Source organism: Tupaia chinensis, unplaced genomic scaffold (assembly GCF_000334495.1).
Source record: "Tupaia chinensis unplaced genomic scaffold, TupChi_1.0 Scaffold000350_1, whole genome shotgun sequence".
Classification (NCBI taxonomy): Eukaryota; Metazoa; Chordata; class Mammalia; order Scandentia; family Tupaiidae; genus Tupaia; species Tupaia belangeri.
Window position 1 is genome coordinate 4,821,776 of NW_006159844.1, and position 25,155 is coordinate 4,846,930.

Here is a 25,155-nt window from a genome sequence, read left to right on the forward strand (position 1 = left end):
TAATTCATGAACATGTCATGTGCTCTGTAAAATATCTACTAGAAGCATTGTCTTACTTAATCCTCAAAGCTACCTCTAAGGTAGAAGGTATGTAAAATACTTCCCTTTTACAGACAAGGAGATTATTCTGGAAAAGCTAAATAACGGGTCTACCAGTCATGCACCTAGCAGGTGAGGGAGCACTGGCATTAGAGCTCAGCTCATCTGCTAGTATGCCTACTCTAGGCGAAAAATTAGTACATAAACATAAACTAATACATACGCAAGAACTAGAATAACCTAGTAAGTCTTCTACCCAATATACTGTAGAAAACCTTTCAATAATATTCTCTGAAAAAGCCAACTTCACATTAGACTGATCTAATGTTTAATAAGTTTTTCCTTTTTTCTTTTTTTAAAAAGAATTATTTAATTTGGGGCCGAGCAGGAGGAGTAGTAGTTAAGAGTGTTGGACTCCCACATGGCTGACCATGGTTTGAGTCCCAGATCTGGCAGCTTGCTTTCTCACTCTCTCTCTTGCTCTCTCTTTCTCTCACTGTTCCTCTCTGGTCAAATCAAAAAATAAATAAATAAATACATAAATACATAAATACATAAATAAATAAAATAAGTAAAGTTTAAAAAAGGTTGATTGATTGACTTTAACTTTGAGCAGAGAGGGACAGAGTCAAAGAGCGAAACAGTGAAAGCGAGGGAAAGCGAGAAAGCAGGCCGCCAGGTCCAGACCTGCACCAGGTTGGCCATGTGGGAACCCAGAGCTCTTAACCACCACGCCACCTGCAGCCCCTAATTTTCCTTTTTCTAAAAGGAAAACCCACCTCCCTATAACTTCTACCTATTTGTCCTAGTTTGTCTGATGCCAGAGAGAAAACATTTTTACTCCCTCTTCATGAATGACAGTCTTTCAAGATTTAGAGGAAAGAGCACATACTGTAGCTATTTTCCAATGCTGTTCTTATGGAAGATTCCCGTTACACTTCTATTTTGTCCTTTTTCATGTATTCCATTTTCTACGTCTTTTTCAAGTGTGAGTTCAAATCAAAGTAACAATCACAATCATACTAAATTCTTTAGAAGCCACCTTCTTTCCCTCCTGTTGAAATGTTTCATTAGATAACATGAATATTAGAAGACTAAGACATTATGAGATACTACAGTAAAACAAAGGTTCAGTGTTACCCAAGCATCACGATCCCATCATGCTCCTCACCTGAGGTAATATCAATGCTGTGCCTATCCTCTTCAAGCCTTCTTATCTTCTCCTCTAGTTCACTCTGAACTGTATCATATAACAAAAGCTTTTCACTCTGGAAAAAAAAAAAGTAGAAAGAAGAAATTGGTCTATCTTAACTAAGAGTTCCAAATAACTTACTTAAAGTACTTTAATATATAGTGATTTTGTTTGCTTTTTTAGTTCAACTTAAACATTTTAAAGAAATGCCCAATATATAAAAGAAAGAAAATTAGAAAATATGGGATCTGGATATAGATTTAACTATATGTAATTGCATTCTGTTGAAGAACCTCTAAATTTATATGTGATAAAGAAGTAAATGTTTATTTTTTTGAAAGAATTATTTACTTAATTTCATTTGTTATTATTATTTTTCAATTTGACCAGAGAGAGAAGAAAGGGAAAGTGAGAGTGAAATGCCTGGTCTAAAATTGCTGTCGGCCATGTGGGAGTCCAGCACTGCAACCACCATACCACCTGCTAGTCCCTCAAATATTTACTTTATAAAACTCAGCAGCTACAAGTAGGTCCTATCTGTCACCTTAATGGAAAAACGGTCCTGTAAAGTATATCATGATAAAGGAAGATAATTGGGCCTTTACTCCTCTCTAACATCTTAGCATCATCTTAAGACAGACTAATGTGGAACCAGCAGATGGCTTAGCGATTCTGTCACTAGACTCCCACACAGTCAACAGCGGTTTGAGTCCTGGACCCAGCAGCTTCAAACATGCTGGGCGCGTGTGCGTGCATGCCCAAAATCCTGAGAGGAGAACAGAGAAGGCACTGCAGTGTGGCCATCCTCCCGGGGAGTGATTTCTTTCTTTTTGCCTCTCTGTCTCTCCAGTGAGCACGCATGCCCAATAGCAAAAATCTCAAAAAAAAAAAAAAAAAGACAAATATCACAAAGAGAAGATTTTTGAGTATAGATTCTACAGTCATTTAAAATAATTTAATTATGGTCAAAATTATAAAATTACAGACCAATTATATCCACGTCTCTACAAAATGATAGACAGATTGATTTGCTAAAACAGACCAGACCATTTATCAGCAAGTCAGACCCAGGTCTACCAGTTCTAGTCCACTGTTCTTAAGTATGTATCACTGAATTTCATGATTAAAAGATTTCCCTGAGTACCTACCACAATGAATGAAAAAAGACCCACACCAAGGCACTTCATCTTTCTATCCCACAATACCAAGGATAAAGAGACAAACTTAAAGGTATTCAAGGAGAAAACAAGTTTCACAAAAGGAATCAAAATGATGTGAAATCATGATTCTGAGGAATCATTATTAATATCTAGAATTCCATAGTCTTAAGTGTGAGAGTAAGGATGTTTAAGACAAAAAAGCTGTGGTGCTTTTAAAACATGTCAAATAATTCTTTGACACTCTTCACTTCAAAAGGTAAAGCCTGAGGGCTGCACAGCTCCAGCAGTAAAATGCGACGCTCTGCAAGGCTGGCCCTGTGGGAGAGTGTCGGCATTGTGTCTACAGACACCCCTGAGCACACAAGGCACATGTGGCCCCTGACTTAGGGCTAGTTGGAATGGATCAGATGCATCAGGACCCTGTTGGGGATGTGCACACTCTTGCTCACTCACTCACTCACTCTCTCTCTCTCTCGCTCATGTGGGAAACACAATTTTTAAAAAAGGAAATAATTTATCTCTCCTTGAATGTGGACAGGACTTACTTCACTTCTGATGAGCAGAATGTGGAGATCTTAAAAAAAAAAAAAAAAAAAAAAAACACTAACTGGGCCAGCAGGTAGCATGGAAGTTAAGGCAATGGATCCCCCTTGGCCAACAACATGGTTCGAATCCCAGACCCACCAGCTTGAAAATCACACCGAGCGCATGTGCGTATGTGCCCCAAACCCCAAGAGATGAATGGAAGAGGAGGGACTGCAGCATGGCCATCCCCCAAGGAAGGTGATTTCTCAATTACTCCATCTCTCTTTGGCGAGCACACATGCCCTATAACAAAAAACTAAAAACAAACAAACAAAAACACACTAACACTTCTGTCTTGCTTTCTTGGACTATTCAGTCTGGCAGAACCCAACCACCTGATTATAAGGATATCCAATCAGTCTGTGGAGAGCCTCACATAGAGAAAACAGGTTTTTAACAAAAATCAGCAACTACTTGCCAGCCTTGGGAAGCAAGTGACTGTGGCAGCAGATCCTCCACCTCCAGCCAAGCCTTCAGATAAATGCATCTCTGACTGATACCTCTAATTAAAAGTCATATCAGAAGAGAAGTTTAAGCACAGTATAACTCTTGGCTCAGAGACCAATATTTGTATTTGCCACACACAGAAAAAACAGGGACTTAACAATATTAAAAATATAGGATGGGGAGGCCAACAGATTGTGTAGTGGTTAAAACTCTGGACTTTCACAAGGTCAACTGCATTTCGGGTCCTGGACCCAGTAGCTTGAGGACCATGCAGGGCACAAGTGCATGCATGCCCAAAATCCTGAGGAAAGACTGAAAGAGAAGGGACTGCGCCATGGCCATCCCCCCTGCGGAGTGATTTCTCACTTTCCCTCTCTCTGTCTCTCTCTCTCTCTCTCTCCAGCAAGTGCATGTACCCTATAGCAAAACCCTAAAAAAAGGGATAGGAGAACTCTAACGGAATCCACGGTTTCTATATGGGAAACCAGTAGGTATTATCTAAAACTACTATTATGTTAGAATAGTAGGGTAAATTCCAGAAACGACAGCTAAAAGAGTTAGATAGATAATCGCCACTCGGATGTAGAATTTAGAAGTAGAACAGAGGACTGCTGTTTTTCATTATAAGCCTGTGCCTTCACAAATATATACACATTTCCTGGTAAAAATAAATTTTTAAGAGCATTTAGAACCACAACATGCTCATGACATGAAGTTTAAAACTAAGATATAAAAGAGTACATACAGAATCATACCGCCTATGTTAAAATACATATACAGGTTCAGCCCCTGGTGGCACAGAAGTAGCAGAATGCTCTGGAATGCTGGAAACCATATAGAAGATCAGGATTTGTTTCCTGGGTTGACCTGTACACACTAGGCGTGCGCTCATGGTCCTGGCTGGCTATAAAAAGCTGGGAAGAATCGTGGCATGAGACCCTTTGTGAATGCTTCTCTCTCTCTCTCTCTTCTTTGAAATAAAAAAATGTGAAAATCTATAGTTAGTATGTGTGTATATATATACATATATACACACACATACACATACATACACACTATACACACACACAAACATACACACAGTTATTAACAGTGATTATCTCTGGCTGGCAGATTATGGTTAGTTTTATTGCCTTTTTTAGACTTGTTTCTCAAGTTTTCTCAATATACACTTAATAATGTCAAAAAAAAATTAAATGAATAGACAACCAAAGATCAGAGAGCCCTGAATAGGTTTTGTTTTTTAAAGAGGTCTTTGCCTTAGGGTACGTGCACTCACTGGAGAGAGAGATAGTGAGAGAGAAAGCGAGAAATCACCCCCCAGGGGATGACCATGCCGCACTCCCTTCTCCTTCATTCTCCTCCCAGGATCTTGGACACATATGCACATATGCCCAGCCTGAGTTTCAAGCTACTGGGTCCAAGACTTGAACTGCAGTCAGCCATGTGGAAGTCCAGTGACATAACCACACCGACTGCTGGCCCTGAGCCCTGAATAGCTCTTAGCAACCTTCTCAAGAACCAGACTCACAAACCTGAACACCAAAGACTTCTGAGACCATGCTACCAGCAACTGTCAGATCTTAATACTCATTGCAAGCCCTGTGGCAAGGCTTAAATGAAATAAACTAAATAATCATTTCCACCTGTCTTAGTGTCTGACCACTGTGGTATAGTACACATGTGACTTCCTTCCTTAGTTTGATACAAACCATCTGCCACTCGGTTGCCCCTGCAGTTTTTGGTACACTTTCCATAGGCGTGTCCATGTGAACATGTCCAGACTATAGTCTTACACCACAAACTATGTGCCTCACTATATGCTGCTAATTAAATTTTTATTCTGACAATTAGCAAGGTATCTTGCTTCTTCCCACCTTCCTTGCCTCTCAGAGTTATTTCTGTATGAGCCAAAGGTAAGAACTAAGGAATAGGCAGATTAAAAAGATTTAAAAAGTGCTGAATAATGAAGTACAGCTTTAATGGCAAACTATGTGAATGACTAGAAAGATTAAAGGGATTTCAATCTTGATTCTGCTGTTTACTGCATGATACCAAGTGAATTACTAAACCTCTCTGCTATGGTTTCTCAAAATTCATGTGTTAAACTTTGGTGAAGTCACTGTGATACTTTTGAGAGGTAGAGACTTAACATGCTTATGGTGTAAAAGGTGGGTCCTTGGAGAAGTAATTAGGTATCAGGGTAGGGCTCACGTGATTGAGTCCAGGTGAGTTCAAAAGGAAGAGGAATGAGAGATACGCTCTGCTATGGTCAAGCTCCTGCCCTTTGCCGTGTTATCCACTAGCAAGAAGACCCTTATGTGGCACCTGGACCTTGGAATTCAGACTATTTGCTGAGTAAACCTCTATTTTTATATATTACCTAGAATCTATTTTTACATAATATATTGCGAATTCTATTAGCAACAGAATAGACTAGCATACTCTCTTGCCTCGGTTAGCCCATTCATAAAATCAAGGCAATTTCTATTACATAATGTTGTAAGGATTAAAGTAAGAATGAAAAAAACACTCTAATATAAACTCCCTTTCATCTGTCTGGAATGTGCTCAAACTACTGGTTAATGTGAAACACATAACACTCTAAATATAAATTTATTTCCTCTCTCTAGTATGTGTTTTGACTACTGGTGAGAATCTTCAAATTAATTATATAATTAACTAGATTATTTATAACAGATTAATTACATGTTAAACATAGAAAACAAACACTAAGCCATAAATTATTTCCTCTGTCTAGAATGGCTGAACTACTATATCTTCAGATTAATTATATGTTAAACATAAAAAACATCAAGCCACAAATGAACTAGAAAAAATTTAGGTAGACATTTAGTATCTCTACAGAGAGAACTTTCAAAGCTAAAAAAAAAAAAAAAAAAAAAAAAAAAAAAAAGGAAAAACAATATATTACATTTGTCTAAGCAAAAAACATTACTTGAAGATAACTTGATACTTTTGTTTCTGGCAATATAGTACACTAGATTTCCTGAAAAACAAAATAAAACAAACAAACAAACAAAACATAAAAAATAATAATCCCCACATACCTGCATAGATATCCTGGATAAAATACCATGAACACTCAAGAACCAAAAATGAAGTGTAGAAACTATCATGCTAACTTAATGTTGAAACTCTGGCTTCTTTGGGGGAACCTGTTAGTATCAATAACCTAGAGGCATGGTTTGTTCTCAGTGCTGCTCAGGAGAAAAATAATGGTCTTGGGCCTAAGCAAAGGGAAGAATTAAAAGGGATCCCTGAGCAAAGCTCTGAAGGGCCATACCTTCAATGAAAAGAAAGATTAGAAAGATCTACATGAAAGAAATATTGAGTCATTGAAAAAGTCATGATTCAATTTTGCATCGAAATTCAGGAAAAAACACATCATGACTTTTCTGAAGACCCAATATATCTGGGGTGCCAGCAGGTGGCATGATGATTAAGGTACTGGACTCCCACATGGCTCAGCATAGTTCGAGTCCCAGACCTGTGGCTTGGTTTCTCACTTTCCCTCTCTCTCTGTCTCTCTCCTCAAATTAAAAAATAATAATAATAATAAAATTAAATAATTCTTAAGAAAAAGAAACATATCTGTCCCAGCCTAGGAATTAGTGGGGAAAACTTTTTACCTTGCAAAGCACACTGGGCACTGTGTGTACTTGCCCAAAATCTTGACAGGAGGGAAAAATGGAAGAAAAAGGACTACAGTGTGAACATAACCCATTGGGGGTGTTTCCCCTCCCACCCCTGGCACATGTACTCACCTTCAGCAAAAAAAAAAAAAAAAAAAAGGGAGAGAAAGAAAGAAAAAGAAAATTTTTTTCCTGAAAATATTGGGTCATGTCATCTCATCTCAAGCCTGGCCTCTACATATTTAAGATTCAAATATAGACAACCTGCACCTTCCAAGAAATCCCAAACATAAAAATTAAAGTAGTCATTAGCTGGTGGCACAGCTAATGTGATTTCCATAGAACTGATAAAAATCAAATTCAAAAAGCATGATACATCCAAGTCAGGAAAGTAATCTACATGAAGACATACAGTAGAGAAACTGAAGGAAAACAGAGAGAAGGGCTTAGGAGCAGTTAGTGTGGGGTGGAGAGAAGGGAAACAGGTAGAAATGACCTCAGACTCCTCCAGAAACACAGGCTGTGGAAAGGAAAATATAAAAAATTTTAAGAGAAATTAACTGTCATACTAGAATATATCTCCCTGAACTGTCCAAGAATTATTTCAAATAAAGCTATTTTTGGAGGAACAAAACTGAGTTTAACATCAGTGAAGAGATGCTTAGGGTGTTCTTCAAGAAGTAAAAAATGAATCTGTAAGGAAATGCTGAAACTGCAAAACAGTGAGCAGAAAACTAGTAAAATGTGAATAAATTTAAAAAGATTTTTTTTTAAGAGAGATTTTTGCTATAGGGCATGTGCACTTGCCAGAGAGATAGAGAAGAGAGACAGAAAGCAAGAAATCCCCCCCCAGGGGGGATGACCATGCCACAATCCCTTCTCCTTCAGTCTCCTCTTGGAATTTTGGGCACACGTACACACGCCCAGTGTGTTTCAAGTCACTGGGTCCGGGACTCAAACCACTGTCACCTATGTGGGAGTCCAGGGACATATCATTATGCCATCTGCTGGTCCCCTCTAAAAAGGATTCTATCAGACCAAAATAATGTCTCATTTGAATGGTTGGGAGCATAACTCGAGTTCAAGACTTCTAAGAGCTTTTACAGTTAGGAAGATAGAGTTAATCACTAATTTTTAACTTCTATTAATGTAGATATCCTTGCTAAAAATTGAAGGTAATCACTAAATTAATAGAAATGGAAGGGAGTTCCCTTTCCCACTAAACAAGACGGCAGGTGAAAAAGCTGCAAAGCAAGATACTAAGGAGAAGAAACATGAAGCCAAGAAGGCTGATGCCAGTGGCAAGGTTAAAAACAGTGACCCCAAGGCTAAAATGTCCAAGAAGGGGAAGCCCCATTGCAGCTGAAACCCAATCCTAGTCTGGGGCATAGGCAGATACTCCCAATCTGCCATGTATTCCAGGAAGGCCATGTACAAGGGAAAATACTTGGTCACTAAATCCAAGATTGAAAAGAAAAAGAAGGAGAAGGTTCTTGCCTTGTCACAAAACCAATTGGTGGGGACAAAAATGGTGGTACCTGGGTGGTTAAACTTCACAAAATGCCTAGTTACTATTCTACTGAAGATGTGCCTCGAAAGTTGTTGAGCCATGGCAAAAACACTCGGTCAGTGTGTGAGAAAGCTGCGAGTCAGCATCACTCCTGGGACCATTCTGATCATCCTCACTAGACACCGCAGAGCAAGAGAGTGGTTTTCCTGAAGCAGCTGATCAGTGGCTTGCTACTTGTGACTGGACCTTGGTCCTCAATCGAGTTCCACTGTGTAGAATACACCAGAAATTTGTCATCACCACCTCCATAAAAATTGATATTAGCAAAGTAAAAATCCCAAAACACCTCACCAATGCTGCTTCAAGAAAAAAAAGCTAAAGCCCAGACACCAGAAAGGTGAGATCTTTGACAGAGAAGGAGAAATACGAGATTACAGAGAAGCACAAATTATCATAAATTTTATCAAAAATCAAAGCTGTTCCTCAGCTTCAGGGCTATCCGTGATCTGTGTTTGCCCTTAAGAATGGAGTTTGTCCTGACAAACTAGTGTTCTAAATTTCTTGACAAGAACCTAAATTAAATAACTGAATATATAAAAATTAGAAATGGGAGGTCTGTGTAGTAACTGAACTGACAGAAACAGAAAGTGTAACTATGATGTAATTTTTAAAAGTTAATAAGTTACTCCCAAAAAAAGATCAGGAAAAAGAATAAAAAGGACAAATCAGAACAAATAGAAAATACAATATAATTTGGCATTAAATATCAAAATTATCACTATAAATATAATTAGACTAAATCTACCAGTTATAGATAGTTAGAATGGCTTTAAAAAAACAAATACATATGCTATTTTAAAAGAGCAATACAGGGACCAGCAGTTAGTGTAATGGCTATGTCGCTGGACTCCCACGTCATAGACCCCAGTTCATAGTCAACCACGGTTCGATGCCTGGACCCAGTGGCTTAAACTCACTCCGGGCACCTGTGCGTGTGTGCCCAAGATCCTGAGAGGAGAATGGAGGAGAGGGGATTGCGGCGTGGCCAGCCCCCCCCGGGGGGTGATTTCCTGCTTTCTGTCTCTCTGTCTCTCTCTGTCTGTCTGGCGAGCAAACAGCAAAAAAACCCCTCCAAAAAAAAAAAAAAAAAACCAAGAGCAATACACATAAAATATAAAGCCAGAAAACAACTTGAGAAAAAAAGATGAAAATAATTTTATCAGGCAAATGCCAGGCCAAATAAACTCAGGCAGCTGATTTAATTATCAGACAAAATAGACTTTCTGACAAAAATCAATGTTTTAGAGAAAGAAGAACATTAAAACAGGATAAAGATTGCTTTTATGAGAGACCAGCAGATGGCATAATGGTTATGTCGCTGGACTCCCACGTCATAGACCCCAGTTCAATTCTTGGACACAGTGGGTGTGTGTGCATACATGCCTGAAGTCCCGAGAAGAGAAGGGATTGTGGCATGGCTATTCCCCATGGGGAGTGATTTCTCGCCTTCTGTCTCTCTGTCTCTCTCTGTTTCTCCAAGGACATGTCCCCTACAGCAAAAATCTCCTTAAAAAAAAAAGATTACTTTCATGAGAAGCATATAAAAATTCTAAAATGTATCAAGATATATACAATGCAAAAGTGATAAAATACAAAGATATTAGAAATTAAGAAAAATAACCACATTTATAATAACAGCAAAAATGAATTAATTAAGAATAAACTCAACCGGGGACCAGCAGTTGGCATAATGACTATGTCACTGGACTACCATGTGGTCGACCGCAGCTCGATTCCCAGACCTGGTGGTTTAAACTCACACTGGGCGTGTGTGCGTGTGTGACCAAGATCCCGAGAGGAGAATGAAGGAGAAGGGATTGTGGCGTGGCCAACCCCCCTGTTCTGTCTCTGTTTCTCGCTGTCTTTCTGGTGAGCACATGCGCCCTATAGCAAAAAAAACCTCTAAATAAAAAACAATTTAAAAACTCAACTAGGTATACTGAAAACTACAAACATTTAATGGATGAAATGAAAGAGGATACAAATATATATAAAGACAGCCTAACTTCATGGATTAGAGACTTAATATTGCTAAAATGTCCATACTAACCAAAGTGATTTAAAGATTTAGCAAGATCCCTATCAATCAACAGTGATTTTTTATAGAAACAGAAAAAAAAAATCCTAAAACTCATCAAGAACCACAAAGGACCTGAAATAGCCAAAATAATATTGAGCAAGAACAAATTTGGAGGCATCACACTACCTGATTTTAAAATATATTACAAAACAGGACCAGCAGGGGAACCAGCAGTTAGCATAATGGCTATGTCGCTGGACTCCCACGTAGTCGACCGCAGTTCGCGTACCAAACCCAGTGGCTTAAAACTCACGCCGGGTGCGAGTGTGTGCGTGCCCAAGATCCCGAGAGGAGAATGGAGGAGAAGGGAATGCGGCGTGGCCATCCCCCTTGGGGGGGTGATTTCTCGCTTTCTGTCTCTATGTCTCTCTCTGTCTGTCTGGCAAGCGCACGCGCCCTATAGCAAAAAACCTCTCAAAAAAAAAAAAAGAAAGAAAGAAAGAAAAAGAAAAAAAAAAAAGCAGGACCAGCAGATGGCATAATGGACTCCGACACAGTCAAACACGGTTCAAGTGCCAGACTCAGCAGCTTAAACTCATGCTGGGTGCATGTACATGCCCAAAATCCCGAAAGAAAAATGGAGAGGAGATTGCAGCATGGTCATCCCCCCTGTGAGGGGGGGGCAGTGATTTCTCATTTCCTGTTCCTCTTTTTCTCTCTGTCTCTCCAACAACACACATGCCATATAGCAAAAATCTCTCTCGGAAAAAAAATTACAATAGTACAGCAATCAGGGACCAGCAGTTAGCGTAATGACTATGTTGCTGAACTCCCATGTAGTCGACCCTGGCTCGAGTCCCGGACCTGGTGGCTTAAACTCACACTGGGCACATGTGCATGCGTGCCCAAGATTCCGAGAGGAGAATGGAAGAGAGGGGATTGCAGTGTGGCCATCCCCCTGGGAGGGGGGGGGGGGGATTTCTTGCTTTCTGTCTCTCTGTCTCTCTCTGTCTTTCTGGCGAGCGCACGCACCCTTATAGCAAACAAACAAACAAACAAACAAAAACCTCTAAAAAAAAAAAGTACAGCAATCAAAACAGCATAGTAGTGGTATAAAGACAGACATATAGAGCAATGAAAGGAAAAAGTAGAGAGACAAGAAATAACCCCACCCACATACAGTCAACTAATCTTCAGTATAAGTGTCAAGAATACCCAATGAGGAAAGAATAAGCTCTTCAAAAAATGTTGTTGGGGACCCAGCATAGCGGCACAGTCGGTAGCAAACTGAGCTGCAGTACTGGAAGCCAGGTGGCCAAATGCAAGTTTAGATTCCTGGGTTGGCCTGTAAACATGGTGGGTGTGCATCCAAGATCTTGATGACCTGGAAGTCTGTGGAAAGGGGATTTGCAGCATCATGAGACCCTGTTGAGGGTGATATTCTTTCTCTCCCTCCCTCATATGTGTACATACACTTTTTACCCTGAATAAATTTTTAAAAAGTGTTGGGAAAACTGGATATCTGCATACAAAGGAATGAAGTTGGACCCTTATCTTATACCATAAACAAAAATCAACTCAAAATTGATTAGTCTTAAACATAAAACTTAAACCTGTTAAACTCCTAAGAGGCAACATAGGGATAAGCTTCTTAACATATATCTTGACAATGATTTATAAAATATGACCCCAAAAATACAAACAACAAAACACAAAAAGGCAATTCTAAAACTAAAAAGCTTCAATATAGCAAAGGAAACAATTTATGGAGTAAAAAACCTACAGGACCAGCAGATGGCCTAATGGTTATATCACTGGACTGCCACGGAGTCGACCGCAGTATGAGTCCCGGACCTGGAAGCTCAAAACTCATGCCGGGCACCTGTGCGTGTGTACCCAAGAGGAGAATGAAGGAGAAGGGACTGTGGAGTGGCCACCCCTCCCAAAGGGAGATGTCTCGCTTTCTGTCTCTCTGTCTCTCTGTGTATCTGGCGAGCACATGTGTCCTGTTGCAAAATCTCTCTTAAAAAAGAAAATAACAGGGACCAGCAGTTAGCATAATGGCTATATTGTTGAACTCCCTTGTGGTTGACTGCGGTTAGAGTTCTGGACCTGGTGGCTTAAATTCATGCCGGGCACATGTGCATGCGTGCCCAAGATCCCTAGGGGAGAGTAGAGGAGAAGGGATTGCAGCATGGCCATCCCCCCTGGGGGGGTGATTTTTCACTTTCTGTCTCTCTATCTCTGTCTTTCTGGCGAGTGCACGCACCCTTTAGCGAAAACCTCTCAAAAAAAAAAAAAAAAAAGGGCCAGCATATGGCATGGCAGTTAAGGTGGTGGATCCCACTTGGCTGACTTTGTGTTTTGAGTCTCAGAAGTGACAGCTTGAAAACATTCTGGGCACAAGTGTGTATGTGCCCAAAATCCTAACAGGAGAATGGAAGAGAAAGGACTACAGTGTGGCCAGATATCTGGAGTTAATTTCTCACTTTTCCTTTCTTTTTCTTTCTGTCTCTCCAGCGAGCACACATGCCCTATGGAAAAATATCTGAAAATAAATAAATAATACATCTATGGTATGATCCAGCAGTCTTACTCCTGGGTGTATATCCAAAAGAAATAAAATCATTGTGTAGAAGAGATACCTATAGTCCTATGTTTACTAAACCATTATTCACAATAGCTAGGATATGAAAACAACTAAAGTATTCATCAACAAATGAACTGAAGAAAATGAATATATATAAATGTAATATATATAAACACAATGGAATATTATTTAGACTTAAAATATAAAATCTTGTCATTTGTGATAAAATGGTTCAACATAGAGGACACAATGTTAAGTGAAATAAGTCAAGTTCAAAAAGAAAAATGCTCTATGATCTCACTTACATGTGGAATCTAAAAAAGAAAATCAGACCCATAAAAGCAATGTGGAATGGTGGTCAACAAGTACTGAAGATGGGGTAAACAGGTAATAGGGGATGCTGGTCAATGATTAGGAAGTTTCAGTTAGATAAGAGGAATAAGTTCTGGAGATGCACCACATAGCATGATGACTGTAGTTAATAATGATGTGTTTGTACACCTGAAAATTGCTAACAGCAGATTTTATGTGTTCTCATTACATGTGGCTAAGTATGTGAGGTAATGGATATGTTAGTTAATTTAATCATTCTATGATGTATGATTATATCAGAAAATCACACCATAAATACATATCATTTTTCACTTCTCAATTTAAAAAATTAAAAATTATTTTTTAAAACACCACAATACTGGAGCCAGTCAGCATGGTGGTCAAGGCGACTGGATCCCACTGCCGACTGTGCAGTTCGAGTCCTGGGCCTGGAGGAAAACACACTGGGCACGTCTGTATGAGTGCCCAGAATCCCAAAAGGAAAATGGAGGAGGAGGGATTGTGCTGTGGCCATACCCCCTGGGCAATGCTTTCTCACTTGCCCTCTCTGTCTGTTTCTCTTTCTTTCTCTGTCTCCCTCTAGCAAGTATATGTGCCCTACAGCAAATTTTAAAAGAACAGTATGAAACACAGCTCCTCAAAAAATTAAAAATAGAAACACCCAATTATCCAGCAATCCCATTTCTAGGATTTATCCAAAAGAATTGGGATCAGGATCTCAGAGATATTTACATTTCCGTGTCCACTTGGCTACTCACAATAGCCAAGATGTGGAAATAACCTAAACGTTTGTAGACAGATAAATGGTGAGGAGTATATATATAATGGAAAATTACTCAGCTTTAAAAAAATAAAACCCGGTCATTTGCAACAACCTGGATGAACCTCAAGGACTTATGCTAAATGAAATAAGCCAAAAACAAAAGTACAAATACTGCATGACCCCACTTAGGTGGGATATATAAACTAATCGAATATAAGAAGAGTGTAGAATTGTGGTTGCCAGGGACTGGCAGGAAGAGAAAATGGTCATTGTTATTCAATTAGTATAATTTGACTTATGCAAGATGATTGAGTTCTAGAGTTCTGTTGTACAACATTGTGCCTGTAGCTAATAATGTACATTTAAAACCCTGTTAAGAGAGTAGATCTCATGTCAAACTGTTCTTGCCACAATAAAGTAAAACAAAACAAAAACACAGAAGAAGAAAAAATAGTCCATGGGAGGTAATTTCCAGCAGGGAGCTCTGGAATCACAAGCAATCAGCATCATTCTTTTCTTTCTTTTCTTTTTTTAGTAGTTGCAAGAGGATCACAGAGAAATTTTGACATATTCTGCTCAGTAACTGTAAGATAAACTAAACACACAAACGAAAAAGAATAAGGAAGCAATAAGTCTGTATTGATGTAAATAAATATATTGAAAGTGTTAAAAGAAACAAGAGGTTTGCCTAGTTTCAAAGTACTTCTCAAAATAATTATCATCATAGGATAAAAGTAAGTTTACTTGGAGAAACCTAGAAGACACCACTTAAATCAAAGTGCTCATTACCAATAATAGTACATACCAAGGTGGTGTCCTGCCTGACAGAATTCAATGAGAAGGACACAGCATCACTGCTGTAATACTTCTGCCAAATATGCAAAATCTATCTCAAGTCATGAAGAAATAGCAGACACACTCAAAATTGAGAAATATCCTACAAAGTAACTAGCCTAAAATTTTCAAAAATGTAAAGAGCGTGAAAGCCAAGGAAAAACTTAGGGACTTGTTCTACTTTTAAGGAGACTATAAAGACATGACAACTAATTTGTCACTTTCCCTCTCTGTCTCTCTCTGGAGAGCATATGCACCCTATAGCAAAAAAGAAAATCTGAAAATTAAAAAGAAAAGAAAAGAAATCTTACTTTAAAATGAGGACAGAAAAAGCATATACCATAAAAGAAAGATGATAAATTCAGCTACAATAAATGTAAAACTTCTGTGCATCAAGTCATCAGAAAGAGTGGTAAGATCGCCAAGCCGGGGCCAGCAGGTGGTAAGGCGATTAAGGCCCCGGACTTCCACATGGCACACTGCAATTTGAGTCCAGGACCTGGTAGCTTGCTGTCTCACTTTCCCTCTACCTCTCTGTCTCTCTGTCAAATAAAAATAATAATAATAAAGTTAAATAAATAATTCTTAAAAAAAAAAGATTCCACTGCCTAGAGTATAAATATTTGCAAAGTCATCTTGCATAACCAGCCAAGTTTCTGTATCTAGAAAATATAAACAAACTCTATAGAGTCAATGAGAAAAAGACTAAAAGCCCAATATAAAGGCAAGAGATACAAACAGGCATATCTTAGGAAAGAAAATCCAAGCAGCTAGTAAACACCAGAAATATACTCGATTTCAGTTACAATCAAGAAAATGAAATAACAAGCTCCATTTTCTACATATCTATATAGTATTAGCATGTGGTATTTAAATTTTTTTAGGTTTTTGCCATAGAGCACAAGTGCTCACCAGAGACAGACAGACAGACAGAGAGAAAGAAAGTGAGAAAGCATCCCCCAGAGGGGAGAGCCACACTACAATCCCTTCTCTATAATTCTCCTCCCAGGATTTTGTGCACACACATGCTTGGCAAGATTTTTTAAGCCATCAGGTCCAGGATTTGAACCGTGGATGGCCATATGGGAGTCCAGCACGTTATGCACCATGCCACCTACTGGCCCTAGTATATAGCATGTTAAAATAAACAAAAATCATTTTAGAATTTGTCCTCTTATTTCCACCAGTATATTTATGATCTTGCCTAAGTTTCATAAAAAGTTATCTGCAAAATTAGCACTGTGTTTTTAAACACTATTCAAAATAAACAGAACATATTTTTTAAAGACCTATTTTTTGCTATAAGAAAATTATGCTCTATACGTAGAAATAAGATCTATACCACCAAAAATCCATTTTATAGATCAACATTCTAATTGCACCATTGGGTATACATTTTTTGAGTCTAAACTTCCATATCATACTAATTACACGATATTTTCAGTGATGCCAGACAACATAATAATTACAAAGTCTTTTAAAAATAACAGTTGTAAACTAAAATTATCTCAGTTTACCCCCTAATTTGGCAGAGAGCACTTGCTCTCACGAGAGACAAGAGATAGGGTTTGGTGGTGTGGGGATGAGAAACCACCCCCCACAGGGGATGGTCATGCTGCAATCCATTCTCCACTTCTCCCTCCTTTCGGGATTTTGGGTATGGGCACACACATGCCTGGCCTGTTTTTCAAGCCACCGGGTCTGGGACTTGAATCATATAGCCATGTAGGAACCAGCTGCCTTAACCACCACACCACTAGCTAGTCCCTCAGTTCTTTTACATAGTCCTTTCTTTGTGTCCTCCTTCCAACATCGCTTTCAGTGCAACTGTATTTTCTTTTAACTATATACAAGGAATGAACTAAAAAGTACTATTTAATTTTGTTTTACTTGTTTTAGCCTCGAAGAGATGAAATTAGCTTAAAAGTTAACCGAAATGACAGTACCTCACAATGTTGGCGAGAAGCTTGAATTTCACATTCATATTTGTTCTTTACAGATTCTAAGCAGAGCTCTCTATAGATTCCTGCAACCAAACACAATTACTCTGATTATGTTAGTAAAAAGGATTTTCATTACCACTTCCCTACGGGAATCCTGTCCTCACTGTATTTTATATAAGATAAATCAAGAAGAAAGTGTTCAGTGATTCTAACTTCATCTTTAAAAACTAAATTTAAAAAGGCTCTTTAAAAGTATATATCACAGAAAACTAGAAAAAAATTTGTTTTAAAAAAAAAATTTATTTATTGTGATTTTTAGGCCGCTGGGTCTAGGACTTGAACCACAGACAGTCAGCCATGTGGGAGTCCAACACCTCAACCACCATGCCACCTGCTGGCCCCTGCAAAAAAGAGTTTAAAGAGCTAGAAAGATACTATAGTGCTAATTTCTGTTCTTACCCCATTCTTCTATTGAATATTCCTAAATGAGCGAGAATGATCAAAATGAAAATAAAACTCTCTTCTGACAAAAGCCAATCTCTCAGTTTTGTCATAATAAAAACAGAGACAATAAACCCTGGTATCATCAGTTATATACATTCAAAGCAACAACGAGATTATATTAAACCACATCAAAACCACTATTTTCATTACTTATTTTCAGAGTCCAGTGAGTATTAAGTATACAAACTGATAAAACAAAACCTCTGATATACAAAGGACCCCTAACAGGACTTTACTTAGAAGACAGACGCCCAATAGAGTTTCACTTAGAGGTAACAGGGAAATATTAGTATAAAACAGGCAACGTGGCCATGCAAATATGCCACTACAATGGCAAGCAAGGAGTCCTAGCTATATATACTAAACTCTATGCCATGGGTGGCCCCGAAATGTAATTATCTTTCCTTGTACAATAGAGGCAGGGAACAGATGTCTGGAACAATGCCTTAGCAACACATTCATACATGTTACTCTGCAAAATCAAAGAGGTCACAGTGTAAAAAATGAATAATTGATTCAAGTAATATTTCCTGATTATCTATCTAGTTTAAAAGAAAGTCAAAGAAAATAGGAGACATTTTCACTTTCAAGAATATGCCAAATCAGTGTGCAGACTCAGAGTAAGTATCGTATAATCAACGTACTTAATATTAAGCACTCAAAAATAAAGTCTGGCTTAAGGTGGGCTTAGTACAAAAAGAGCTTATTACCAACAATGCCTTAGGCATGACTTAACAGGTACATGAGGATCAATTATTGTCCCCCAGAAGGAAAAAAATCACGATGTCCATTAATTAAAGTTCAGCTTTTATGAAAAATAATAAGTGCTCTTTAAATTGTTGTGCTAGACCTTGATTATGAGTGCTAGAGTGCTAGGACACAATACTGAGGCTGCATCTCAGGTAAAAACCGAAGACAGAAGTTTGTTTAACCACACAAATATACTACATCTTCATTGATTCGTAGCCATAAACGAGTAACCAAACTTAAAATAAAAAAGAATCATTATAGTAACTGGTTGAGGCTAATTCTATAATATCCTGATCAAACATTTTAAAACGTTTTTATAAATAAAAAAAGTCCTTATCACTCTTACAGATGAAAAATAAAGAGTAGTTAAATTAAACCTTAATTTATCTCATAGAGAATTAAAATGTAACAGTAATAGTATCTCTTAAAGAAAGTGTCATTGTTTCTAATTGTTTCACCACACCTGGAAGTATCTTCTCAACAATACTATGAGCAACTTGGGGCCTTTTGAAATATCCCCACAGCATCAGAAAAAAACAGAAAGTACTTAATAAATAACCCTGCGCTGGCGGTAAATTATTTTGGTCAATGTAAGCATATTGGTAATCCCATCAACAAAAACATTTATTTGGCAGACCCCCTTTTAAAGTTATTGAAGAATTTACATTCTACTAAATGGAAAAGATGTTTCACTTTCCTACCTGCTACCTTTGTACGAATTTGCATATTTTCTTGCAAAGTTGCCAGTGGTTCCAAATATTCTGGTGCTTTTCCAGCTATGACTTCTTGTAGTTTTGCATCCACCTGACTTAATCGTTCCTTATAAAGTCTTAATAAAGCAAAAATTAAGATGTTAATTTAAAAATCCCAACAAAGGCTTACAACTTGCCGTTTCTATACATTATTTCTTCCTAATAAGAACCTAACAAATGTATTTTTGCCTTGATCTCAAGTGGAAAACATAATTTGACTTTGTGCACATAACAATATACTTTGGTTATTTCACTTTTAGTTATTTCTTTCACGATTAAGAAATAGAATAAAAAAGAGAGAAGCACCCTTAATAGGGTCTTACATGATGATCTCCACCCTAACGTTTTCAGCCAACCTGAATTAAAAGCAAAAGTGACCAGGACGCACAGGTCACCTAGGCAGTCCAACCCACAATCTTCCACATGGATCCAGCACTGCTGGAGCAGCAAGTTATTGCTGCACCACCGAATAGGCTGCCCTGTTTTTTCTTTGTGGTGTGTGTATGGTGTCATATTTTGTTCTTTATTTTGAGGGCATGGGCACTAGACAGAGAGGGAAAGAAAGCACTCCCATGCAGCATGGTCACACCACAATCCCTTCTCCATTTCTCTTTCCTTTGGGGATTTTGGGCATGTGTGCGCCGCATACACAGCTAATGTGTTTTTCCAGTCACGCAGTTGGCCATGTGGTATCCAGCCACCTTAACCATGCCACCAGCTGGCCCAACATTTATTACTTTAATCATATGTCAGAAGGATGGTATGTAGTAATTTCCAAAAAGACCAGTGACTATGCTTATGCGTATTAGTATAACTAGCAGTTAACTTCTGCAACCATTACGGTATTAAGTTTTTTTCTTTTTTTTTCTTCCAAGTTTTGCTATGGGATACATGTGCTCTCTGAGAGATAGAGAGAAAGAGAAATTATCATCCCCACGAAGGAAAGGCCACATCACAATGCCTTTTCCACTTTCCTCTAGGGATTTTAGGCATGTACACACTTGTGCCCACCATGATATTCAAGCCGGTGGGTCCAGGACTCTAACCGCAAAGTCGGTCATGTGGAATCCAGTGCCTTAACCATGATGCCACCAGCTGGCTCCTAGCCTTTTTTTTTTTTTTTAAACCATTACGTAAAGTGTTTGAGCTTGCAAGAGAGAGGGGAAGAGGGAGAGAGAGAAAGCCCCATAACTCCACAATCCTTTTTCCTCCATTTGTCCTTTTTGTCAGAATTTGGGGCATGGATGTGCTGAAGAGTGTTTTCAAGCCCCAGAGCCACAATTCAAACTACAGTTGACAATGTGGGATTAGGCTCCAAATCACCACATTATGGGGCCGGCCCATTATGGTACCTAGCTACCATATAAAATTTTTCTCTGCCCTCTTGAAAAATACAATGAAAGCAATCAATATTCATTATCTATAACTGATCATTATGACTGCATAAGAGAGTTATATGACAATTTTTAAGAAGCAAAGCAAGTTTGATTGCTAAAAAATAGTATTTATTACATTAACAGAGGAGAGAGAAGTAAATTAAGTGCAAAATAACATATTATCAACTCTGGGTTAAATTTTCCTAAAACTCAAGATACAATGATAAAATAAATGTACAAACTTAGAAAAGTACAATATGATACTTTTTATAAAAATTGTAACTAGTGAGACCAGCAGTTAGCGTAATGGCTATGTTGCCGGACTCCCATGTAGTCCACCGCAGTTCGAGTCCCGGACCCAGTGGCTTAAACTCACGCTGGGCACATGTGCATGCGTGCCCAAGATCCTGAAAGGAGAAAGGAGGAAAAGGGATTGCGGCGTGACCATCCCCCCTGATGGGTGATTTCTTGCTTTCTGTCTCTCTGTTTTTCTGGCGAGCGCATGTGCCCTTTAGCAAAAACCTCTCAAAAAAAATAAATAAATTATAACTGGCAAAATGATACAAAGGGTAACTACACCTGAAAAAACGTAAAATATTTACAAAATATTGATAGGGATCTCAAATCCATGAGCCAATATCTTGAAGAGGCCATATGAATTAACAATATTCAATTAGCCAACCTTCTGAAACAAAAGATTCCTCAAAATCAATGTATTATCTATAACCTCGAGATTCAAGTATAAAGTCCTTAAAGACAAGAATCACGAATCTCTCAGCAGCAATCATAACATTATCTAGAGAGTAGATGTCTCTATTTTACCTGTGAAAACATGATGGAGAGTAAACATTGGATGTTGAATATAAAAATGAATAGAAATTTGGATGGTATATATTCTTCTATCTTTTGAGGGAGGTAGAAGAACTCAACTTCCAGCACTACAGAAACTGCAAATGGGAGTCTTTCTACCTTATGAAGAAAGTGCTATTGTGCCCTGTGGTGCTAGAATAAGATAATTTTATTTTTATTAATATTCTATTTCCTACCTTGTCGCAATTGAGACAAAAAATAAAATGATTATAAAGCAAGTACAAAGATTAAATTTTTTCTGAAACACTTCTAAAAAACAATTCCTTGACAAAGAACCTTAAGTAGTATCAGGAGTCTCTTTTCAATACTTTCAGATGTGAATTAAGTTGTTAGGGGAAACTGGCTGATGTTTATAGCGAACCATGAAAGAGGAAAAAAAAAAAAATCAAGGCAGGCCAGCCTGTGGCCTGGTGGTTTAGGTGGCTGGATGCCACATGACTGACAGCAAAGCTCAAGTCCCAGACCCTGTGGTTTGAAAAGCCTGGGTACATATATGGACAAGCCCAAAAATCCTGAAAGGATAAAGGACTGTGGAATGACCATACCCCATGGAGGATGCTTTCTCACTTGAGCATGCGTGCACATTTGTTCTCTGCCTCTCTCTCCCTCTTGCTCTCTCTCATTGTGTCTGTCTCTCTCTAGCTAGTGCACACCCTCTCTGGCAAATTAAAACAAACAAAAAAATCAAGGTAAATGCCAGCCCCAAGATGAAAAAGATTAACCTTAATAACAGACAAGTTGTGGGACCAGCAGATGGCATGGTTACATCACTGGACTCCCGCATAGTCGACTACTGTTGAGTCCCAGACTCAGCAGCTTAAAACTCACGCTGGGCACGAGTGTGTGCATGCCCAAGATTGAGAAGAGTGGAGGAGAAGGGATTGTGGTGTGGCCATCACCCCTGGGGGGTGATTTCTCACTTTCTGTCTCTCTGTTTTTTCCTTCCCCTTTCCCCTCCCTCCTTTCCATACTAAACTTTTATCTTTTCACATTTTGTTAATTCACAAAAGATCTTCAAGTATAGACAAAGATAGAATCTAGTGACAAGTGCACTGTAAATTTTCTTCTAAAACAATTTCTTTCTTCTCTCTCCATTCCCCCTTTTACTAAAGAGAGGTATAAACTAACTTATTTGAAAAAAAAAAATTAGGTTACTCTCAATTTGGTCTGTTATTTTCACAAAGCCCCATAAGAATTCAATTTCCAATGCAAGGCAACAAATACTATTGTATTATTGAACTTATGCAAATAACCATTCTGCCACAAAATAAGAATGCTTACAAATAGTTTCCAATTGCAAATGGGTCAGGAAGAGAGAAAAGTTTGTTTGAATTTAAAAAATTCTCTAACAAATTGCTGGACCCAACAATTCAAAAGAAAACAAAAATCCTTAAATCTGGAAGACAAAGCATAGAAGAAAATCAGTAATGTTTTACAAAAAAGTCATAGAATTCTTTTTTACCAGTTCACTCTCTTGTAATCTCTTGTTGAATTTGCAGTGTTACTGTGGTCTGACCTTTCCGTTAACATTCAACATTACTGATATTTCAGAACTTGTCCCTATCATTAAGTTGGCCTTTCTCCTGGTCATTTTTTAAGCTCTTATTTGTCTGTCTTTAGTTTTCCAGGTATAGTACTCCCTTCAGAACTTCTCAAAGAGCAGTCTGGTGTTGGTAAATTCTTTCAAGTTTTGTTTATCTGAGAATGTTTTTATCTTTTCTTCCCACATGAAGGATAATCTTGCTGGATACAATTTTTGGTTGAAATTGTTTTTCACTTAACACTTTGAATATATTCTTTCCTTGCTTTCATTGCTTCCAATGAGAGGTCTGATGTTAGCCTGATGGGATATCCTTTGAAAGTAACTTGACATTTTTCTCTTGCCAATTTTAGTATCTTATCTCTATCTGTGGTTTTAGTCAATCTGGCTATGATGTGCCTTAGAGAAGATCTTCTTGGGTTGATTCTATGGGGTCCTTTGTGTATCTTGGGTCTGTATTTTTGAATGCCTCTCTAGGTTTGGAAAGTTTTCTTCCAGGATTTTATGGAACACATTATCAATGCCCTGATCAGTTTCTTCACCTTCTGGGATACCAATGATCCAGATGTTTGGGTGTTTAATGGTATCTAGTATTACTGATATATTTATTCTCATTCGGGGGGGGGGGGATTTTCTCAGTCTTTTTGGTGAATTTTTCTAGGTCAAAGGTTCTATTTTTTACATGTGAGATTCGATCTTCTGCATGATGTAATCTGCTTTTAATACTTTCAAGGGAGGTTTTGATTTCCTGTATTACAGCCTTATATATTTGTGTGTATTTCCTCTTTCCTTTTTCCGATTTTGGAAGAACTCCTTCATCTTCTGGAACTTATTTCTCTTTTCTCCTGCATCTTCTGGAGTTCGTTGTTTCTCTTCTCTTGCATCTCTGTTAGCTTTGTCACTATGAATATCCTAAAATTTTTATCTGACATTTTGAGGAGTTCCATTGTACTGTCTGTGAATGATGAAGGACTGTTCCTTCCCCTTGCAGGAGAAATATTTTCTTGATTTCCCATATTTCTTGTGCCTCTGCAGTGGTGGTTTCTGGTCATCTGATGGATTAAACATTACTTCCTACCTTCTGGCTTTTTACTGGGTGTTGGGCTGGAAGGACGGGTTTGGGGCAGAGGCTTTTTCCTGCTAAAGGAGCAGAGAAAGCCCACCTCAGATGTACATGGATTCTGGCTTTTTGAGGGGGTTGGGCCGGAAGGAGGAGTTTGGGGCAGAGAGCAATAAAATCTTTAGAATAAGAAAATTATGCCATGTTTTTCAAAGTCAAATTTTTAAGCTTTGGATTATTTCCAATTATATTAATTTGTTGCACTAATACAGAACATTATGTATATATTCATTTCTAATACCAATGAAAGTTAAGAGAAATGGCATAAACAGGATTCATATGGTAAATGAATATACCCCATTTTAGTCTGTCAATTCCAGACACATATATATTTTTCAAGCTTATTTACTTATTGAGAGAGAGATGGATAGACAGACACAGGCTTTCCCAACAGGATCTCCTCGTGCTTCCAAGCCAGGATCAAGGGCACCCATGTACATGCCCAGCATGTTCAGGTCAACCCAGGATCTGAGCCCCAAACCTTACATGGCTCCAATATCTGACCGTGGTGTTCTACCCCCATACCAATGCAGCTGGAAAATCCAGATATGTTAAACAGGTTCTCATCACTTATTTTGGCCTCTCGAGGGAAGCAGTAGAAAAAGAATAAGCAGGAAAACTGTAAAGAACTCATAAACTGGTAAACCAGCTCCCAAATTAATGAAGATGTCTAATTTTCTGGGAGTTTCTCTTTTGTTTACAATCCCTAAAATGCAGCTATGTCCTAGGCCCATGCCAACGAGTTCCAAAATGAACGCTCTCCTTTTAGATGTTATTTTTAATTGGTATCTGCATCTACTCTATATTCTCTTGAATCACAGGGACCCATTCTTATGTTACCAACATCATACAGAGTTCTGGTACTATACAGGAGTAAAAAAAAAAAAAAAACAGTTCCTACTAAGCACTCACCAAATGCCAGATGAATGTCTAAAAGTTGTACACATTGCTCACTCAGTCCTCACAGGAGATAGTAAATAAGCTATTCTTGGGCCCTTTTAATCAGCCAAGAGAGCTGAGATTCAGAGCTATGCTCTTTCTACTCCACCACATTACCTCTAAAGTGATGTGTCTTAGTGGAAGGAGCGCGGCAGCTCCAGGAGATAGAAAG

At 38.3% G+C, this 25,155-nt stretch overlaps 1 protein-coding gene across 2 annotated transcripts in view; it reads right to left on the reverse strand.

Annotated features, from left to right (window-relative positions):
* The window catches only part of BRMS1L (BRMS1 like transcriptional repressor), a 42,010-nt gene that overhangs the window by 10,444 nt on the left and 6,411 nt on the right, over positions 1-25,155 (reverse strand). For both annotated transcript variants that reach the window (XM_006152370.2, XM_027773394.1), the window contains 3 exons: positions 19,088-19,215; positions 17,136-17,215; positions 1,211-1,307 (listed from right to left, as the gene is read on the reverse strand). In XM_006152370.2, coding sequence (XP_006152432.1) covers positions 1,211-1,307; positions 17,136-17,215; positions 19,088-19,215 — 305 coding nt within the window. The remainder of the gene's footprint in view (positions 1-1,210; positions 1,308-17,135; positions 17,216-19,087; positions 19,216-25,155) is intronic.